The 22,198-nt window shown below is 32.0% G+C and overlaps 1 protein-coding gene across 1 annotated transcript in view; it reads right to left on the bottom strand.

Moving 5' to 3' along the window:
- Positions 1 to 7,938, bottom strand: part of Droj2 (DnaJ heat shock protein family (Hsp40) member A4-like) — a 35,839-nt gene extending 27,901 nt beyond the window's left edge. The window contains exons 1-2 of the mRNA XM_085818575.1: positions 7,771 to 7,938; positions 4,823 to 4,962 (exon numbers count right to left, since the gene is read on the bottom strand). Of these exons, the coding sequence (XP_085674701.1) occupies positions 4,823 to 4,954 (132 nt within the window). The 5' untranslated portion in view covers positions 4,955 to 4,962; positions 7,771 to 7,938. The remainder of the gene's footprint in view (positions 1 to 4,822; positions 4,963 to 7,770) is intronic.
- Between the last annotated feature and the right edge of the window lie 14,260 nt (positions 7,939 to 22,198).

Raw genomic sequence — 22,198 nt, 5'->3', positions numbered from 1 at the left:
CAAACACATCTTACACATGCGAAACTCGCTTTCTTTTGCAGACATTTTAGGGTAAAAGTTTGAAATGTAGACAAAAAATTTAGGTAGTAATGGTAGCATGGAGTTTCTCGCCAAAAATGTTTGTCGCCGCATTTGGCGACCTGAGAGCACATATAAGAGTAGTTCCTTACTTTTATATAGCAAAGAAATATAATAAAAATACTGCCATAAAAACATTACGCCACCATTTAATTGGATTAAAACATCACTTAAATTGAATTTTGAATTAAAAACATACCTACGTTTAAAAGAATTAAAATATTACTTAAATTCAAATACTTTAAAATAAGTTTTATAGGATAGAATTATTTAACATTAAAACATATGTGGCAATAAATATGTCAACAATTTTTTAAAACGGTGTATTAATTTTTTTAATAAAAATTGAAGTATACAATTATAAAGTAAAAGAAAATATGTACTTACATTTTTTTTTAGTATTTAACTTGTCGTATATTGATAAGTATCACAAAAAAAAAAAAAAAAAACACTATGAAATCTAAGGAATTCGAAGAGATGAATAATAAAATTTTAAAATGGCACAGTTATGCACAAATATTCAGTAACCAATCAGGGAGCTGAGTACAGCTCCTCAATGCACAAATATTCTGTAACCAATCAGGGAGCTGATTACATCACGCATAGAATTGAAATTATTTAAATAATCATACATAATAAAATCTTTTTCAAAAATGCAAAATTAAATTTTATTTTAATTATATTTAATAATTAACCATAAATAACATTTAAAACATTAAATTTATAGATATTAAAACCAATTACTTTTAAAATAAGGTGACATCATTGATTACATCATCCACAACATAAAATATCAGGTGCTACTTTGGTAGACGGTTGCAAAGATTTTGGCTGGCAAATTTTTTTATTTATTTATTTATTTATTTATTTATTTTTTGCGAGCAATACGACTTATGATAAACCCACTGCTATACAAGTTATTTATGGTAACCGATAATTTGTTGTCATTTTATTATGCAAAAATTCCATGTTTTAAATATTATTTATGGCTTCTAATTATTAAAAATCAATTTAATTTTGCATTTTTATTTGAAATAAAAATTTCATTGTTTATGAAATTTTATGTTGTTGATGATGCAATGAATGACGCCACATTACTTTAAAAGAAACTGGTTTCAAACATTATTTATGACTTAAATATTAAAATACAATTTAATTTTGTATTTTTAAAAGATTTTATTATGTATGATTATTTAAATAATTTTACTTCTATTCTTGATGTAATCAGCTTTCTGATTGGTTACAGAATATTTGTGCATTAACGAGCTGTAATCAGTTCCCTGATTGGTTCACGCCATTTTAAAATTTTATTATTCATCTCTTTGAAATCCTTATATTACATTTAAAACTTTTTTTTACAAAATTTTCCCTTAAATTACATTTTTCAAATTTTTTCATTAATATCTAAATTATGATTCCGATTTTTTTGTGGTACTTATCAATATACGACAGGTTAAATACTAAAAAAATACAAGTACATATTTTTCTTTTACTTTATAATTGTACACTTCAATTTATATTAAAAAATGGGTTTTCTTCCGGAGAGGATCCGTTGGCGGCGAAGTGTATTTACTCGCCAAGCTCGTCAACGGCTAATCGGCCATGAGTTTAGCGGTGTACAGTTAAGTTCAAGATATTTAAAAAGGTTAACCGTAATACAAATTAAAGAAACATATAAAACGCAGAAAAAAATTATCAAAAGTTTAAACATGATATTTAAAGCATAGAAATTAAGTTATATTATTATATATATTAAACAAACATATTGCAAGATAATTAAACGGGTGATCCGTGATGTTTAAAGCATATAAATTTAAAAAAAAAAACATATTAAACGCATCTAAATTTGTGTTAGCCGCAGAAAAAAATATCAAAAGGTTAAATATGATATTTAAAGCATAAAAATTATGAAGAAACATATTAAACACATATAAATTAGAGTTAGCTGGCAAAAAATAATATCAAACAGTGAAACATGATATTTAAAGGATAAAAATTAGACTTAGCAGGAATAGACAGAATATTAATGAGTTAAACATTATAAAGCATATAAATTAAAGTATATATAGCAATATTCAAGATTAGCAATATGTCATATATCTTTTGTTAAATTTGTATAGCCCTGAAAAGGGCCTTTTTTTTTTTTTTTTTTTCCTTCCAAAAAACTGTGTTGTTAAGGAAATTGCTGGAGATTTTATGTCACTGGAAAGCAATCCTTGATGGCAGCCAGAATTTCTATAAATGGATCCTTATTGTTGTGACTTATTTCACGCCGAAATAGGGTCAAACTACCAGTATCCAGCAACTGTATTGCTGAACTGCTTGTGAACTGGAACAAAAGTATGAATATCTTGTTAGTGAAACCCATAACGTAAGAAAAACGGCACACTTGATAAAATGTTCATGATTAATGGTTGATTTTGTTATGAATCCCATGGTTCTGACATGTTTTAAATATACTCCTTCCACACTATTAGAAGCTGAATGATCATTGTCCTGCTTACTACAGATATAACCTTTCAATGTATAATCTGAAGGAAAGTTTAGGTTATTCGAATATGGCAAAGCATACCGGCTGTTGACCTGAAGAAGGATGCCTTTATGAACATTCTAAGGGAAACTGGCTTGTATTTGCATTACATATGAGGAAAACTAGAAAAACCAACCATGCAGCCAGCCCTTTAACCATGATATGAACACAGATCAAACTACCAATATTCAATGGTCTTAACCACTAGTAGGAAAAATCTAAAAAAATGCTTGCAATATCATGCAATCAGAAATTCACTAAATGTTGCACAGCAGGATTACTTTTTCAAGTGTTGAGGATGAGAATACTTAATTTTGTTTTGTTTATATAGGTATTTGGTCATGGTATTATTCATTACATATATTCTCTGTTGTTCATACAGATACTAATATTTTAGTACATTTAAAAGTGTCTTTTTCATTAAGTGCTTTGCTTGTCAATATTCCCAAAATTGTGTTTCATATGTTAAGTGCTACTGTACATATAATAGATTAATGGATTCATTACAGAATAATACATTTCAAACATCCATTTTATGCAAGCAATTTTCAAAGTTAATTTTTGAATTTACTTGCTGATAGCTTAAAATATTTTATTTTGAAACAACTGCCTTTTTCACAATAAACTGGACATTGCCAAGAATCTTCAATAATATTCAAATCCTTTAGAGTAGCATTGTAAATAAAACTATAAGAACATTATACATTTTGTTATCTTTCAAAAGTCAAACTTTGATTATTACTCAAAGCAGTGGTTTACTAACTTTGATGACCAATAATTTTTTTTTTTTTTTATATCTCATCTCAGAGAACCAATAATACTTTTTTTATTCATTATTACTTCTTTATTTCATTCTAATCATCTATCATATATAAACACCTAGCATCTTCTGAAAGGTAATTGCTAAGATACATTAAAAAATATGTCAAATTTTTAAGCATGAAAAGTGATGTAATTCTTGTTATTTTAGATAAAAATAAGAGTAATAAAAATAAAAACTTTAGTTAATTATTTAAACCTTATATTATTGCGGCCCACGTTAATCATGTTTTAGGACTCGGGTACTCTATGGTTCTGAGTGTTTAGTCTTTTAATTATTAAGAGAACACAGTCATACTACTCTAAACAGGCGTGTTATCAATTATCAATAAGCCCCCCCCCCTCCGCCGTAATTTCACCTGCTCATCCGGTAGTGATGCACCACCAGCCACGGACGCACAGAACATACGAGAACAGATTCGTTGTCTAAGCAAAGAATCAGATTCTTTGGTCTAAGCGTTTGAAGAATCAGGTTGCTACCTACGACCTCCGAATTCGCCGGGTTACCAACTTTGCACTGTTATCGCCAATTTTGGCGATGTTTACATTTAACGGATCCTCTGCGGAAGTGCTTCCTAAAAAATTAATAAACTGTTTTCAAAAATTGCCGAGGTATTCATTGCCACATGTTTTAATGTTAAATAATTATATCCTATAAAACTTACTTTAAAGGATTTGAATTTAAGTAATATTTTAATTCTTTTAAACGTATGATGTTTTTAATTTGATATTCAATTTAAGTAATAATTTTTTTTAAAGTTGGCATGATGTTTTTAATTCGATATTTTAATACAATTAAAAGATAGCGCAATGTTTTTATAGCGGTGTTTTTATTCTATTGTTTTGTTATATGAAATTAATAATTTAACCTTACTTTAGTATATTATACTCATAGTAAATGTATTCTCATTTACAATTGCCTGCCATCTTAAAAAACGACATTTTCAACAAAAATTTAATCCATTATTTTTAATAATATTTATTTTTTTACAGTATGCGTAAAATATGTTAAAACAACGTTTTTCAAGATGGCTGACGATTGTAAAAACTGTGCCAACGTAAATCGCCAAAAATCCATGCAACCGTCTTCCAAAGTAGCACAAACGCATTATTTTTTAAATAAAATGACAACAAAGTATCGGTTACCATAAATAACTTGTCCAGTAGTGGGGTTATAATAAGTCGTATCGCTTGCAAAAAAAAAAAAAAAATCGCCAAAGATCCGTGCAACCATCTACCAAAGTAGCACCTTTTTTTTATTATTATTTACTTACTTTCTTAAATTAACAAATTTTTTAGAACTATTAAATTTTACACAGCATTAAAATAAAATTTTAATTACTGCAATATAACTACTTTAATTTCAAATTATCCAAAATTATAAAAACTACTCACCTTTTCTCCTTCAGAAGGATTTTTATCAGGATGGTATTTTAAAGCCAATTTCCTGTAAGATTTCTTTAATTCTTCAACTGTACAATTTGGTTTTACACCCAATATATCGTAATATGTAGTTTCCTTTACCATTTTTAAGCCTAGGCAAAAACAAAACTTTTGTAATAAAGACTTTCACTGGTATAATTAAACACATTTTAGCACACAAACTTACAAAATTACCTATCTGCAACAGAGAATTGCATATATATGATGCCTCATATTTGTTTAAAATATCCAATTCTGTAACAACATAACGGTAGAAAGATTTTGAAAAAAAAAGGGAGGAAAAAAGTGTAAAATTAATTTTATACAGAAAACCAGGGCTTAATTTCTAAAATTAGATGTGCCAGAGACTTGTGAAAAACTGTCAGGAAAAAGATAAAAAAAAATTTAAAAAATGACTAATTAAAAGCATTAATATTTTAAAAATTCAATAATTAATGCTTAAAGTAATTAAAAGTTTAAGTTAAAATTTAACAAAATATGAAGAGAAATTAAAATTTAATAACCGATTTCACATTCAAAATATTGTGCAAGTGGCTAAAATGGTTTGACAGAGAAAAATAAAGCTTTATTTTAATGTTATTTTTTAAATATAATTCCATAAATATTACCATTATTTAAATGAGATTTATCAATGTTACAATATTCTAAAAAATTCGTTGAAAAATTCCCAGATCCGTGTTTTGTATTAGCTGAGAAACACTTGGCGACGGAAGGAGAATCTTGGCTAATAGCGCATGTGCCACCAGAGTTGGCGCTCAAATATATTCTGTGAGAAACTTGATTTTTGTGGTACATTCGAAGTTGTGATTCATATGTTACACTGTAAGTGAAACCTAGTGCCGAGAGTCGCTATGGAAAATAAATGTATTGAAAATTAGAGTTTCTGTGTAATTTCTGTGGTGTTATTTTATTACTATATATAGTTATCGATGGGAAATAGAATAAGTCAATTCAAGTTTTTTGGTTCGTCGAGCTGGAGCAGCTAATGAAGTTTACGAGACTGAATTTACTTTCGGTTTTGTGAAACGAAGAATTACAAAGGATACTTCCAGATTGAAGTTCTGTAGAAACGAAAGGGTAAGTACCCTCCCCCCTTCTTGAAGCTCTTTGTTTATTGACTTTTGCTAATCAAAATGTCACTAAAGCAGATATTAGCGAAAAAACTTACATTGAAAACACAGTTAACAAAGTTAAAACAAAAGGCTGCAGACGAAAATGTCCAAGGAAGTGACTTGGAAATACTGAAGAATAAGTTTAAAGTGCTTGAGACAGATGTAAATTCCAATTTCGATTCTTTGGTCGGGTTATGTACGTAAGAAAGTATTGATGCTTATGTAAAAGAGAAAGAAGAGATTGACGATATTCTCTTAGATGTAGAAGTCGAATTAAATCGTAAGTTAGTTAAACTTTCCAAAGAAATTAAATCAGAGCCTTTGGTTTGCACGAATACTGAGAGCAATGCTAAATTACCCAAAATTACTTTGCCAACATTTTCAGGTGACTTACATGAGTGGCTTTCCTTTAAAGATATCTTTTTAGCCAGTGTTGATTCAAATCCTAATTTAACAGATCCAGTCAAATTACAGTACTTAAAATCTGCACTAAGAGAAGATGCTTATCATATTGTGCAGCCAATATCCATAATTGACTCTAATTATAAATTAGCCTTTTCATTAGAAAGTTCTCTAGTCACCGCGAACAAGTGTATGCTCATCTGAGACGATTTATGAATATGCATACTATGCAAAATGAATCTGCATCAGCAATATTAAACTTAATTGACATTACAAATGAATGCGCGAGATCGTTAGAAGTTTTAAATCAGAGTGTTAACGGTTTTTCTTTTAGTGTATTTGCATACATTTTAGGGGAAAAATTAAATCCTAACACCAAAATATGGTGGGAAAGAAAATTAGAGAAAGAGAAGTTGCCTAATTTAATAGATCTTATAGTACTATAACAGCTTGGCACAAAATTATTTCACGATGCTTAGAAGTCACAATAATCATATTAGTTATAAAATGCCACATATTAAGGTTTTACTATACTAAGGAAAAAAATTAAGGTACCATACTTGGTCAGCAGCTAATTTCTGGACTAGTTACACTGCATTTAGGATTGAAATACTCAAACCAAAGCTGTTTCTAACAGAATGAGAATTTGATTTATTACTTAATTACTGCAGAAGGTCAACAACCTTTAATTTTCTTTAATATGTCTCCAAAAATGCATTATTTTCAAACATTAAAGCTGCAATAAATATTTAACATTAGAATAGCAGATGAATGATTTTTAGAGACTAGCAGCTTCTAATAAAACTCTCATAATAAATATCGCACTAACGTGTGACAAAAACTACATAATGGTTGGTAAATGAGAATAAATATTTACATTTAAACTCAAAATGACTTTCATCCGACTATGATCACCGCACTATCAAATCTACATAGATTTAAGTTATTTATAGCAGATGTCTGCTAGACAATAGACCACTCTACGATACTACGAAATTACTGAACACGTACTTTTCGAACAAAAAAAAAAAAACAAAAAAAAAGACAAACAGCTTTCTGTTAATATTTATATATGAATTTCGCATAAATACGTTGTAATTCTAGTATAAGGATTAAAATTATAATATAAGATAACTATTATTCGAAGCCTAACAACATTTAACAGCTGATTTCCAATCGAAAAAATTTTAATCGTATGAACTGTTAATTACTGTATTCTTTCATCAAATAAGAAACTACATGAAATGCTACTATTATATTACTTCTCAAATATTATTTGAACTAAAACGTATTTAATACAACGCAAACCAGCCATTTTTAAAACAACTGCATGGCTTAAAATTTCATTCAAAAGAAAATATACTGCAAAAGATCAAATAAACTTACCTTTGAGATGGCGTGGTTATGCTTAAAATATAAATTTCGCGAATGAAAAGCTTTCTTCTCTGCGTGAACAGGCAGAATACGTTAACACTGTTACAATCTCTCAGAACTAAGAGAAACGAATGGAAGGTTCTGGACTAAACTATTGTGAACTTAATCATCATCCTTTCGCTGATGCGCACGCATATAGCCGTTGCCACTGCAGGTACAGAATGTGACTGATCTCAGTTCAGGGTAACGACTCAAAAAAAAAAAATCTGATGTGGCCAGCACGTAACCTCTCTCAATTAAGAAGTAATAAGGTTCGGAGAACAGCCTTGACGCCAAAACGAGGAGAAACAGCTTATTATGGTAGACCATGTTATTGTTGTCATCCAATGACGTACTTCTTGTAGGAGGACAGCGTGATACTTTTTCCCTGCTGAGGGATTATCCGTAGCAGCAGATCGGGATACGTATTCGGAAAATATATTATGAGTGCTATCAAGCAAAGAGTATTAAATTAGAAAAAGCACATAATTGAATAAAATATAAAATATTGATAATGTATGTAAAAATAAGTGTCTTGCACCTGTAAATATTTATTTAATGCTTTATTTCATTTGCTTTGTTATGCTTCCCTGTACTCATCGATGTTCAAACATGGTTTATTCTATAGCTTTTTAGTATTTATTTTATGTGCATTGATTGCAAGTAATCTATAAACAATTTCTTGTACTTTCTTTCTTGCAATGTGTGCTTTCATATTGTAGTGCAATAAAATAAGTCAATGTGTGCTTTCATATCATATTCATAGTTATGTACAGTAATCTGAATTCAGAGGAACTTTAAATTTACCTATAGAGTGACAGTTTTACTTCACAGTTGCTAGAAATATCTGGCTTAAACAGACCTAAGTTCTCAGACTAAACATATTTGCAGTATATTTGTTCTGGGACATTTGTAGCCTCAGTCTGATATTTAGTTTATAGCACATTTAATATTTTTAGTATTTATTGTACAAATTAGAAATAATAATAACTTTTTAGAAATATGTATGTGATAAATTTGTGTGCTGTTAGACATGGTAATGCTCTCAAGTCTTAATTGTTCAAAATGCAATGGTATTGTATTTCATTTTTTAACTGCAGTATAAATATAAAAATTTCATTAAACCTGCTAGAAGGATACATATTTTGTAGTATTTAAACACATATTTAGTTACATGCATTATGTAATGGAAAGAGTAATTTGCATTAAACATTTCCTCATCTTTGTAGTATTTTATATATAGTATATAATATGAACTGAGAAGTCTCAATAAATTTTAATAAATTAACATTTCCTGATGTCACAAAATAATGCTGTATGCAGTTAATAAAAATGGATTTAAATGCTATAAGAATAAACTGAAAATAGTTTGGGTAAAATCCTAGTATACGGCCTTGGCGCGATTTTGAAAATTATCGCCAACACCAAAAACGACCCAAAGAACGTCTATGTATATACTATACACTATATATTATCACTACATACATACTATATACTATGTATAACTACGTATATATATTCTTTGAATGACCCGTTTACTACTCATCGTATATGTTTCGTTTTTACTGCTCATCATAAAGTCGCCAAAAGAAGCCAAATCCCGTATGCACCGGATACTAGGATTAAACCATAGTAGTTTGTTTCATTTTTTATTTTAATTGTCATAAATATAAATCATCTCCAACTTACAGAATGTGATAGTGAAAATTTTCCAGTATTTCCTTCATGATTTATTTAATTTAATTAAGTAAACTGAAGTCCTTGGTAATTGTTTATGATTACAGCAAGGTATTTGAGAATTATTATAAATCAATTGTACAAATAGATAATGCAAACTTCAGGCATTACAATGACAGTGGATCTTGTTTACGAAACAGAGATTGATTCTACTGCAGACCTTGTCAGCCAATTAGCATCACTGCAGCAGAGACTTGCTGAATAGCTTTCAAAGTATATGCCAATCACTTCTTTGTCATTGTGATGCATGTATTGCAGTTAGTAACAGTTCATCTGATCAATTCTGATAAATATCAAGCGTTATTTCTTGTAAATATCTATGATTAAAATGGTATTTTATTCTCTATGTTCTTTGTACTTAACATGTTTCTGTAGTCATGCTTCACATTCCACAATACATTGTATTGCAAAAATTATTACTTAAGCCATGCTATATTATACCTTAGAGGGTTGACTATAGAGGCAAATAAAAATTAAATTTTATGTATATTAGGAATAGTATTTATATGATAGTTGAATATAGAGTTCATATCATAAGTCATATACATAACTACCTATCAAAATGTTTTGCAATGAAATTTATTATCCCACTTTTTACCAAATAGAAACAAAATTAGGCATTTAACACCTGTAAGCTATGTAAATAATGAGGCATAGAAAATCTGTAAGGCATGTAAATAATGAAACATGTAAAATCTGTTAATCATGTAAGAGCAATACAGTTATTCAACTAATATGTTTAACAATAATATTGATTCTAGATTAGCTAATTGCCTCCCTTCTTGAAAAAAAAAAAAAAAAACATATAATGCATAGGACATTTTACAGAATTACAGCTAAAATTACATACTTTTTAATTTACTTATTTAGTAATAGTTTGACTTATTTTATTGTGATTTTCATTTTTATTTTAATTTGATTTGGCTTAGTGTGCATGATTTGTTTATGGCAAAGTATGTGAGAGTTATTTGAATAAGCAGAAGCATGCTTTCATAGAGGACTTTCTAAGAGACACTCTATCCTCATTACACATGCAGCCAGTCTGTTTACCTAGAATTGCAGTCAGGTCAAACTACCAGCTTTGAACAACTTTACTGCTCAAGCACTGGTGGGCACATTTTTGTTATGATGGAATAAATTTTTGCATTGTATTTTTACATTTTTCTTTAAAACAGTTATGGATTTATTTTCTGTTTTTAAGCTGTGATATTGAGACTATTGTGGTGTCATTCATACATGTGCCCCCAATAATACTTGTGTAATTAAAAACTTGCTCAATGCTTATTATGCAAAGTATTCAGTTTAAAAGTGTACCCTTCATAAAAATCATAATTGTACACATTCATAAGACATACTTTGCATATATCATACATTCAGGTTTCAGCCTTAGAAGGTCAGCGAGTGATGTTGTTCCATTTGGAAAGACTGATTGGAATGAGCCTGTACGTGAATACTTCATAATAAGATAGATACTTCATTTATTGAAGAATACTACTGAATTATATAGATATTGAAACTATCAAAGTGGTAGTACAAGAATTGGATCAGAGTATGGAATCATTAATCAAGGGATACTATGTATGGCTCGACAAATCTACTCCATAGATTGATCTTTGCATAAATTTCACCTTTGAAAACTGCCAAAAATATTTAACAAAAAAAAGGGGGGAGAACTCTTAATGTTATGTGCAATGAAAGGAATGGGTTTTTATTTCTATAGCAGGCTACACTTTCTGAAAATAGATAAATTAAGTACACAAAGTAATGAAATCTTGCATTTTAAAAGAAAACCAGATACTTTATCTGGTAGTAATGAAGAAAATCTGAAGGTATTCCTAAAGGTTTTCTAAAATTGCCAGAAGAAAACTTCAAAAAAATGCTACTAAATATGTAACTAGTAAAAAAAGGTTGTTATCTTGATTCACCTAAACCCCAAGATGGCAGTCAGCCTTCTACAAGTAATCCAGATAATCCTAATAGTCAAACAGAATTTGTCACCTCAACCTAGTTCAGTTTCATGTATCAAATTCCAGAGAAGGCGTGAATGTCATATTCTTTCTGGCATGAGGGCATTTGAATTCTGCTGAAGCAAAAGTTTCCCAGAGCAGCCGATGATAGAAAAAGATTAATGCAAGATCATTAGCTAATGAGTTGCACTATTTTGCATACACAATCTTATGCTTTCAAATATATTTTCATTTCAGAGCACATTTGCCAAAATGGGACCTTCATTTATTACTTAATTATCATTTATTATTTTTAAAAAATGTATTTATTACAGAATTTCAAAATTTTAGTGATCAGTTTATTAATTAAACTTACTTAATTTTTACAAAAGTAATTATTGAGATATCTCAGGCTATTATAAATCTCAGTATATCATAAATTTTAAGGTATGTATATATCTGAAACTGTTTATAAGAAATTAGGCACATTCACATTATGTAAAATTCATTTCATAAACTTGGTATATTTTTAATATATTAGAGGTATTTTGAACTGTGAGTCATAATTGGTTTGGTTTAGTTGATTATTGCAAAACAAAATAGGGTACTCTTTCTAAGGGGAGGATGCCTTCGTGGAGGACTTTCTCGGGAAAACTAGCTCATGTACATGGTACAGGTAGGGAAAACCATGAAAACACCCATGCAGCCAAACCAATTCTTCTGAAATCAAATGGGAACTGCCCGTATTCAGTGATTTTTTACCACTCAGCCACTGGTTACCTATGAGTTATAAGACGTGCTGTCATTTACACTGAGTAAAATAAATTCTGCTTTATCATAATTGATGACACTTTTGTATGTCTTGCATTAAACTCGCATTTAAAATTATTTTACCGTAAATGCAAAATTCAAGGAGGGGGAAAAACTATCTCTTTCAAAAACATTGAGATTAATAGTTTTAGAAATTTTTATAATACCAAGAGTAATTTCTTGTAAATAGTTATTCAGAATACCAAGAGTAGTAAATTACAATGTTATATAGAGAAGGGAATGAAATTCTAAAATAAAATGCATTATAGATAGAACCATTGTACAGTATAGATTATCTTGTATAAATAAAGCAACAAGAAGAAGAAAGTTCACAAGGCTTTCAACTTTACATGTCAGTATTGAAAAACATTCTACAAAAGGATGAGAAGTTTTACACTGAATTTTAACCATGTGGTTTAATGTTTTATTAATCATAAGCATATGCATTTCAAGTGCTATCTGCCTAGAACAAGATGCTTCTTAGCATCAAAAACATGGCTGCAGTTCAATTGAAAGCATCCTTAAATCTTCCATAGATTTAAAGATGAAATTATATAACTTTTTCTAAAATTACTTACATGCACAGTAATGCCTTACTTTCAGATTTATATGCATCTTAATCAAGAAGTGCAAAAGAGGTTAATTTGATTATCCTGTCAATGCAAAACTGAAGTGTTATAGCAAATAAGAAAAATATTGTAAATAATCTTTATTACAAAAAGAGATAGAATTTATATAGCTAAAGCATTTTTCATAAACAGCTGAAGGACACTGAAAAAAAGATCTGTCTTAATATGGGAGAATTTGCACTTGTATCCCTGGTATTTAATGCATATAGGTAGTGAAGGAATTATTTAATGTAGGAAAAACCAATTCATTAAGCATAATTCTAACATTATTTTGATAACATTTATGAAATCAGCCTGTGAAAATGCTCTATTCTAGCTATAAGATATGTAGCAGTCTATGTAAGATTTTATTAGAAAGACACACAAATAAAGGCCATTATTGGTTTTCGTGGTTTTCCCATGCGTAATGTAAATATGAGCCAGTTTATCTTAATAAGTCCTCCATGAAAGCATCGTTCCTCTTAAGCAGATACCCCTTGTAAACATCGCCATATTCAATTAATTTAACCTACAATTTCAGTTGCATTTCTGTAACATATAAAACAGCACACCAAAAAGGAGTTATCTGAATGTATGTGTGTGTGTGATTATGGCAAAGCCGCGAGGGCTATCTGCCTAAGAGGAGGGATGCCTTCGTGGAGGACTTTCTAAGGGAAACTGGCTCGTATACACATTACACATGGGGAAAACCACGAAAATGCCCATGCAGCCAGCCCGTTCGCGGGATTCGAACCTCGGACCGAACTACCAGTGTTCAGCGATTTTACCGCTCGGCCGCTGATGGGCCCGAGTTATCTGAATGAGACGAAAATCTGTAGATGGATTGAAAACGAAACTAGCATGATAGGAATTTAATTTTTTATTTAGGAAATAATGCAATGGCCTACCTTTAGCTCTAATGCAAACTCTAATCCGGTTAGGCATTGACTCGTAGAGTTGGCGGATGTGCTCCTGGAGGATTCCTTGGCATATACTTTCAAACCGGCAAGTTAAATCGGCGCCATCCAGGGAGAGTCAGACATGGCTCCTCATAGCCCAAACATGCTCAGTTGGGGAGAGATCTGGTGATCGCGCCGGCTAGGGAAGTATTGGAGACGCACGAAAACAATTAGTAGAAAGGCATGCATTGTGTGTTCGAGCATTACCCTGCTGAAATGTATGCCCAGAGATACATGGAAGGAAGGGCAAAAGAAAGGGGTAGAATCTCATCGAAGTGCTGCCGTGCTATAAGGGTGCCACACCTAACAAGGCCGGCTGTCAAATGAAATGGCATCCCATACCATAGCTTCTGGTTGTCTCGTTGACAGTATCCAGATGAGTATGCACTGCTGTTCTGAACGTCTCCAGACATGTCTTCGCTAGTCGACGGAACTCGCTTCGAAGCAGGACTCATCGCTGAAAGCAATTATATTGCAGTCTGTTAGATCCCAGGTCGAATACCTCCGGCACCACTGCAATGGTGTGCAATGACAATGGGTAGTCGGCGCAATGCCTTCTTTGACTTCAGCCCCCGTTCCCAGAGTTTCATTATCACTTGTCATTGCACCGATGTTCCGGCTACACGTCAGATTAAAGCATCAGAGGCTGAGGTTGTGAGCGTGTTTGGACAATCACTTTGTCTTTGCGTTTTGCCGTCGCTTTTGCTCCACCGTTACATTCTTTATGCTCTCTACAACTATGGTTCACCCATTCCTGTCAACATCATAGAATGGTCGCATCGCTCAGATTCAAATATCTAGCTATCCTGCGGCCATCCTCATTCCTTTATTCTTAAATGGCGACATCTGCTCATACTTTTGACGAACCCGTCTACGAGACGTTGGTACAGTCCACCTACATCGACGGACCCCTACTCGCATGGAAGTTATGCATTATCAGTGGAATATCTACCGTTTTATGTACCATCCATCCATAGCTTAGTTGGAAGAGCAGTGGGGTGTAGAGGTATTGACACAGCTATCCATTTCATCTGCATGCTCCGCTGGAGCTCCATAGCTTGTCAATCATTCATAGCCATACGCAATTTCTACCTATTTGGATAACTTCTCAATGAGTCGATTTCCATGTTATAGGCTGTATGTACATATGATAGATTTCAATTCATTCGCAACAGTACTTATTTGTCAGCTGACAACATTACGCTACTGCCTATTAAAATTGCAACATTATGACGGCGACATGCAATAAATGTCAAATTTGCATGAACCTCAAGTACTGCAACCTGGATATAAAAAGAACAATTAGCATTCCAGCGCATGCGCGCAAAGCATGTATGAGTAATACCATCTGCATTGCATATAAATGGGTAAAAAATTGAACAATGGGTTTTTCATTCAGAAATCGTATTTAAGCGTTAGTTGCTCGGATTAAGATTATATTACTCCCCCTATAAAAAGAACAAACTCTTACTAGTATGCGTTGGAATTCGACCACGGCAAGATTGTGGACTCTTTGGACTGCGATTCATCCTTCTGCGACATTGCTGCCCGTATTGGTCGGGATCCCATGACTGTAAGGCGAATATGAGATCAATGGGTCCATATTGAACGCCGTGCAAAATCTCAGCGGCCTTGGGGCATTAAAATCCGAGAGAACGTTGCAGGCAGTGAGATGACGTCTGCAACATTGTGGACAGTCAGCACAATGACCACTGTTGCTGCTTCCCATGATGCTACAACAGAAACAGGTGCACCTACAGTGGACGTCATCGACGACACTGGGCACAGGAGTGCACCATGTTGTGATTCAGACGAAACCCATTCTTGTGCGCACCTGTCGTGCTGGTATGAGGTGCCATTCTGCCATCATCCTGGTTACGTCTTGTTTCCATAACCGGTAATGTGGGCAAACGTCTTTACATTTGATGTGCTAATGCCCGTGGCTGTGCGCTATCTTCAAGGCCTGCGTGACGCCATCTTTCAACAAGATGATACACGACCTTATGTTGCCTGTGCTATCCTGAAGTTCTTTGAGACAGAATGTGTTCGAGTGTTGTCCTGATCAGCCCATTCTCTAGATCTCTCACTCATCTTATCATGGGTTGCCTGGAGATTGCCATGCCATCACTGGCCAGAAAATAGAATTGAAGATGCATGGAATGAAGTACCTGTGTTTGCCATTCGAGCTTAGTTCGATTAGATGCTCAGCCGGTTTACAAATGTTGCTGCTGCCAGAGGTGTTAGCTTTATGTACTGAATTGCGCATGTTAACCCCATACCACTTGTTAATTTAATCATATCTTCCTCTTATTACATTAATAAATACGACGTCTGCAGCACCACGGACAGTGACCACTGTTGCTGCTTCCCATGACGCTACAACAGAGACAAGTGCACCTACAATGGACGTCATCGACGATACTGGGCACAGGAGTGCACCATGTCGTGATTCAAACGAAACCTATTCTGCGTACAGCATGAGAACGAACGCATCCGTGTGTGGAGGCATAGAGGAGAATGAACGTTGCCAACTTGCATTAGTAAAAGTCATACAGGCTCAGCACCTGGCGTGTTGGCATGAGATGCCATTCCACTTTCACCCTGGTCACCTCTTGTTCCCATAACTGGTAATGTAGGCAAATGTCGTTACATTTGTGATGTCTTAATGCCCGTGCCCTGTCTTCAATGCCTGCTTGACGCCATCTTTCAACAAGATGATGCACGAACTTATGCTGCCTGTGCTGCCCTGAAGTTCTTTGAGACAGAATGTTTCCAAGTGTTGCCCTGATCAGCACATTCTCCAGGCCTCTCACTTATTGAAAACATCTTATTATGGGTTGCTGGGAGATTGCCATGCCATCACTCGCCAGAAAATGGAACTAAAGCTGCATGAAATGAAATACCTGTATCAGCTTAGTTCAATTAGATGTTCAACCGGATTACAGAGGTTACTGGCTGCCAGATGTGTCAGCTTTGTGTACTGAATTCCGCATGTTATAAACACCAAACCACTTGTTAATTTAATCATATCTTCCTCTAATTATATTAATAAATGCAATACATATGATAAATATGATTCTGTTATTTGCTTTGCTTCCTGGTATAAACATTTGAATGAACAGCACCGTATTTGTTATCTTCTTATGAATCTGTACTACAATCTAAGTTTTTGAACCGTCGATATTTGCATCTTTATATCAGAATCTATGTCATATTCAGGTCCAGTTCTGTTAAGTGATCAGTGCGTGCATGCAAAAAGGCCACCAGATCCCTAGTTCGACCTATAGTGTATTTTAAGGAATAAAATCCAAACACTTGGTTATGTATGAATTCGGTGTTTCTATGCTGTTGGTATGTATAGGGCTGCCCAGACAGTATAATGGTTAATGATGCTGAATGCCGTAGTGAAGGGTCTGGGTTCGAATCCCAAAGAAGGCGTAGCTATTGGTAAACTTATCATAGCTTCACATTATAAGCCACCATATGCATGGATGTTTGTCAGCTTATAATGTCAAGCTATTATAAATTTACAATCATCCATGCTTTCTTCATGCGTGAAGCAAGCGAGCACTCAAAATACAAGGCCAGCCGAAATTCTCTCGAGAAGCTGATAGTAGAGAAATAAAAGTTGGGAGACCCTCGAAACACCCACAGGCCCAACTTCCATTAAAAACTGAGATGCAGCTTACTAGTTAACAAGACTCAGCAATACACAATGTACTTTCGGGAATGGACGGGTGCTTACTAATTAACTTAACCTACTACTGCCTTTTCCATTCGGGATGTTATGAATGAAACTTCTATATGATAGAATATGTGAAAAGATTTATTTCCATAAAATTAACAAGTGTTTTTAAACTTAATAGTCCTCAAATAATTATTAACGGAAACATATATCTAAATTTAGTTACAACCTCTCCTGTATTCCCGAAAATTCTTATAAATGCTGTTAGTACAGGAAGTTTTCAAAGCTAAAAATTAAGAGCAACATAAATAAATGTACAGTGTGGGGGGGGGATATCCGAACTGATTTATATAGTATTTTTGTGGTCAGTACAAAATCTTAATTCAAAGTAAATTATTTTCGACATTGTTTGACTGATTGATAAATAGCGCTCTAAAATAATATTGACTGGTTAAGTTTCGAATTACAAAACATCACCAGCATTATGTAGACAGACATTACTAGAAATGTGTATGTAGGAAGTCACTTGACATGGATTAATAGAGGAATGACGCAGTCCAGAGAGGTTTATTATAAGCAGCTACTATTTTTAGTACAGAAACTGAAAATACTTAAATTAAAATGATGAGTTAAGGACAAAACAAATTTAAATTAGAATCTTGACTTACATAATTTTTATCTATCAATCTCTAGATATACACATAACAATATACAAGAAACATTAAAAAATTAATATTCTATTTTCTAAGGTATTTTTTAAATATATATGCAGGAAAAAGACTAATACTATCTATAGTTCAGATTTCAGACACGAACTGTCTGCCTAAAGAGATTTGGATTTATTAAGTTATGGAAAACTATGCTAGTGTATATTCCTTGATGGAATAATGCTGTTAAGGAGGGCTTTCTGACGGAAACTGTCTTGTACTCATGTTATGCAAGGAAGTATCTATGAAAATGTGCATGCAGCCAATCTGTTCCCTGGGAATTGAACTTGGACTGAACTATCAGTGCTCAGCTGTCTTACCTGCTGGGCTGTGAAGGAAAAAAAGATGCCTTCATGGATAACTTTCTACGAAGAACTGCCTCTGTTCATGTTATATATGGGAAAAACCATGGAGCGAATTTATTCACCATAATTTGGAGTTTGTCTAACTATCAATGTTCAGCAGTCTTACCCACCAGATTCCATGGTAGGCTGTATATATTGCAGATACAGTTGTTAATCACATTTATGGATTTTATGCCATCTCAGTGTGTTCCCTATATTCCATTCCTCTCCAGTGTGTATGATTTCAAACATGAAAGCAAGATTTCAATATGCAAGCAATAAAAATTGTTTAATACATAGCACTAATGCTGTTATATGAGAAAATAAAGCAAAGATTGTACAAAATTCCGAAAAAAAAAATTCATATGGCAGTAAACTATGTAACACCACATTTAACAAGTGACAATGTATTGTTTTCAGAGATTGTTTAAAGAATCTACCTGGTAATAAGAAAAAATTTTTCAATTTGTGTGAAAACTGTCACTAAATTTAGTTTGGTAATGACACAAGATTTTCAATGTATTTCGATAATATTAAAGAACTTTGTTATTCTGCATATGATAGGAAACAAAATCAAAATGCTCATGTTATGTCTGAAGGCATGACACACACATACAGGCAATAGTTAAAAGAGGCAGAACAGTTTTAATTCTAAAAAAAAAAAAAAAAAAGTAGGTGATAATTCATTATTAATACCATAGACTTGAGCCACAGTTATATGGCAAAACTGTTTTGTTAACAGATATATTTTTAACTAAATTAGGTTAGATTATTTATATTGCACAGCACATGAGGGTTATCTGCAGAAGGGGGGGGTATTTTTGTGGAGAACTTTCTTAAGGTGAGCTGGCTTATATTATGTTAAACATGTCGAAAACCACAAAAACTCTTATGCAGCCAGCTCATTTACAAGGATTTGAAGCATCCATATTTAGGGATTTTGCCACTGGTGGATGTTTGTTTATAGTATGGAAGACACAAACATCTACAGAATTCAGGTATGCTTGAGATTTCAGTCTCTATAGGGGTATACACTGATAATCAGGGTTAGGTCAGATTAATTTATTACACATGAGAATATCTGCTCATGGAGACATATATCTTCGTGGAAGACTTTCTAGAGGAAACTGGTTTGTATTTATGTTTCATATGGAAAGCCATCCAAACACTTATGCAGTCAGCCTGCTTATTGGGATTTGAACACGAGTCAAACTAACAATATTCAGCTTTCTTATTCACTTGGTCGCTGGTGGGCTACTTAGAAAAACTACAAGAAGTAGGTATGAAATGTCAAAATTTGTATTTCAGCTTTTTATCAGAATTTGTATTTTTATCTCGTACTCTTGCAGGGCAGTGATATTTTTGAATAAAGACTAATCAAAACTATATCAATGTCCCTTTTTCAACTGACCATTTTTCTTAAAATATTCTACTTACTTAAGCATTTTTTTAAATTTTAATTGATGATTATTTAATTATAAAGATATAAAATATAAAAAGAACTGCCATCTTATTCATTTAAAGTTTTATCTAATAAATTATGAAAAGCAAAATGACATGATTTTTTAAACAATTCAAAATTAATTTTTAAGATGGTTTTAATATATAAATATCAAAGGAAGATTCATTAGACAAAATTATTTCTTTCACAGTTGAAATAAAAAGTTTTTTAATTTTATATTTTATTCATAGACTTCATTGTTGAATTGATAAACAATTTAATTGCATTAAACTGTCACATATCTGTAACTTGATAAAAGTTTAGTACAAATTCAGTATGTATTTTAAAGTACTTCACATTTTCTGTTTCTTTTAGATTTTTAAAGAAAAAAAAAACTGTGTTAAAAATGTGTAAGTTTATATTTAATACAGTAGATAATAAACTGAAACCATAAAAACAAAACATTCAAAAAGGTGACATATTTTTTTTCTTTAAATAACAACAAATTAAAATTGTTAAATAATATAAGGCTATTTCACAAAATGCATATATAGGCTTTATATGCGAATGCACTGTACATTATTTACATGAATAATATCATTAACATGCATTAGTGACATCTGCCATATTCAAAACAATCAGATAGCCTCCAATATTTTAAATTGAGTCCTTTATAACGGTACCAACATCATTATACTTAGAAAATAGAGCTGGTTAATTTTAACACCATTAAATGCTACAATGTATTATATGTTACAAATATAGATTACTGATTTCAAGAGAAGTTAAAATTTACTGTATTACCATGATTGTTATTAGTGAAACTTTGATCCAGTATTTATGGTGTCGCATACACTGAATGTGTACTCATAATTACACAAGTGAATAATCATTACTGAATATCCAGTAATATAATTTCATCACTGTATATAACAGTTAACAACTGCTAATGCCTAATTGAAACTTTCTAAATATTTTATGAAATGATCTATATTAGCTAAAATATTTTTCAAAATATACTTCACTTGATAAAACATTCACTTCCCAGTGGGGAAAAAATTAACATACATACATATTAATAATCCTTTAAAAAAACCCTTTAGTCAGGTATATATTTCATAGCAGCCATCCCTTGAATGCTTTTGTGAGGTAAACATTCAACTTGATTTGAAAAATACATTACTTTTTAAAAAATTTTCTTTCCTCTCCTATCTTGATATATCTTCTACAACAGGGATTTTCAACCAAGGGGGCTTCAGGGTAAAGAACATGGTCAACCTTTTATTTACATGTTAGGTATTTAGTTCATGAATATGAAAATCTACTTTTGTTCAAGTTTTGGCCCTTATCAACATTTTCTATACTTTTGTTGTTTAATTTATAAAACAAGTTGAAACATAGTCTGAATCTAAATGTACGTATAGGCATTTTTCAAGAGTTGGAGAGAGGGGAGGGAAGGATTTTCTAGCAATGGCAAAAGAGATGCATGAGGTAGAATAGGTTGTTTTATTATCTTTAATACATGTATGTTATAGTTTTTATTATAATTAAAGCCATGCCTTTCATATACTTTTATAATTGATGAATCAAAGTAATATCCTTTTAATCTTCATTCAAAAACACATTACCATCATAAATATTCATCTAAAATGTATACGTAGGAAGTATTTTCGTGAAAGGGAAGGCCATAAAGTACTGTACTTCCTTTGTATTCTCAGATTAGTCATGCTACTGTAACATTTATGTTCTCAAAACCTGTGCACTGCATTATCATTTTCCAGGTTACAACTTTAGTTTGACTAAAAAGAAAAATAAATTCACAAATGTTTTATTGCACAGAACTTATAAGTTCACAAAATGTTGAGTAGATACTAAAAATTAAGAAAAGTTGAAAACAGTAAAAATCGTACTATGCAACCAACTCCAGAAACCACCTGTTGGTGTTTAATGATCTTTTGCACATGTTGGTTCATAAAGACTGGACAAGTTTCCCAAAGATTTAAGAATATTTGCATAGGCAGTTATATTCTTGTATTAGCTAATTCTGTTTCAAAGTCATCAGACATCATGTCAGTAAGAACTGCATGTTACAATTCAGAAATATTCAAGAAACACAATTAGTGTTTATCATGTTTCAAAATTAGCAAAGCTTTTCAATAAAAAA

This window comes from Stegodyphus dumicola, chromosome 6, assembly GCF_044657685.1.
Source record: "Stegodyphus dumicola isolate Sdum_Otavi_A_Nest chromosome 6, ASM4465768v1".
NCBI lineage: Eukaryota > Metazoa > Arthropoda > Arachnida > Araneae > Eresidae > Stegodyphus > Stegodyphus dumicola.
Note: the sequence above shows the minus strand (reverse complement) of the source record. Positions and strands in the feature narration are given on the sequence as shown.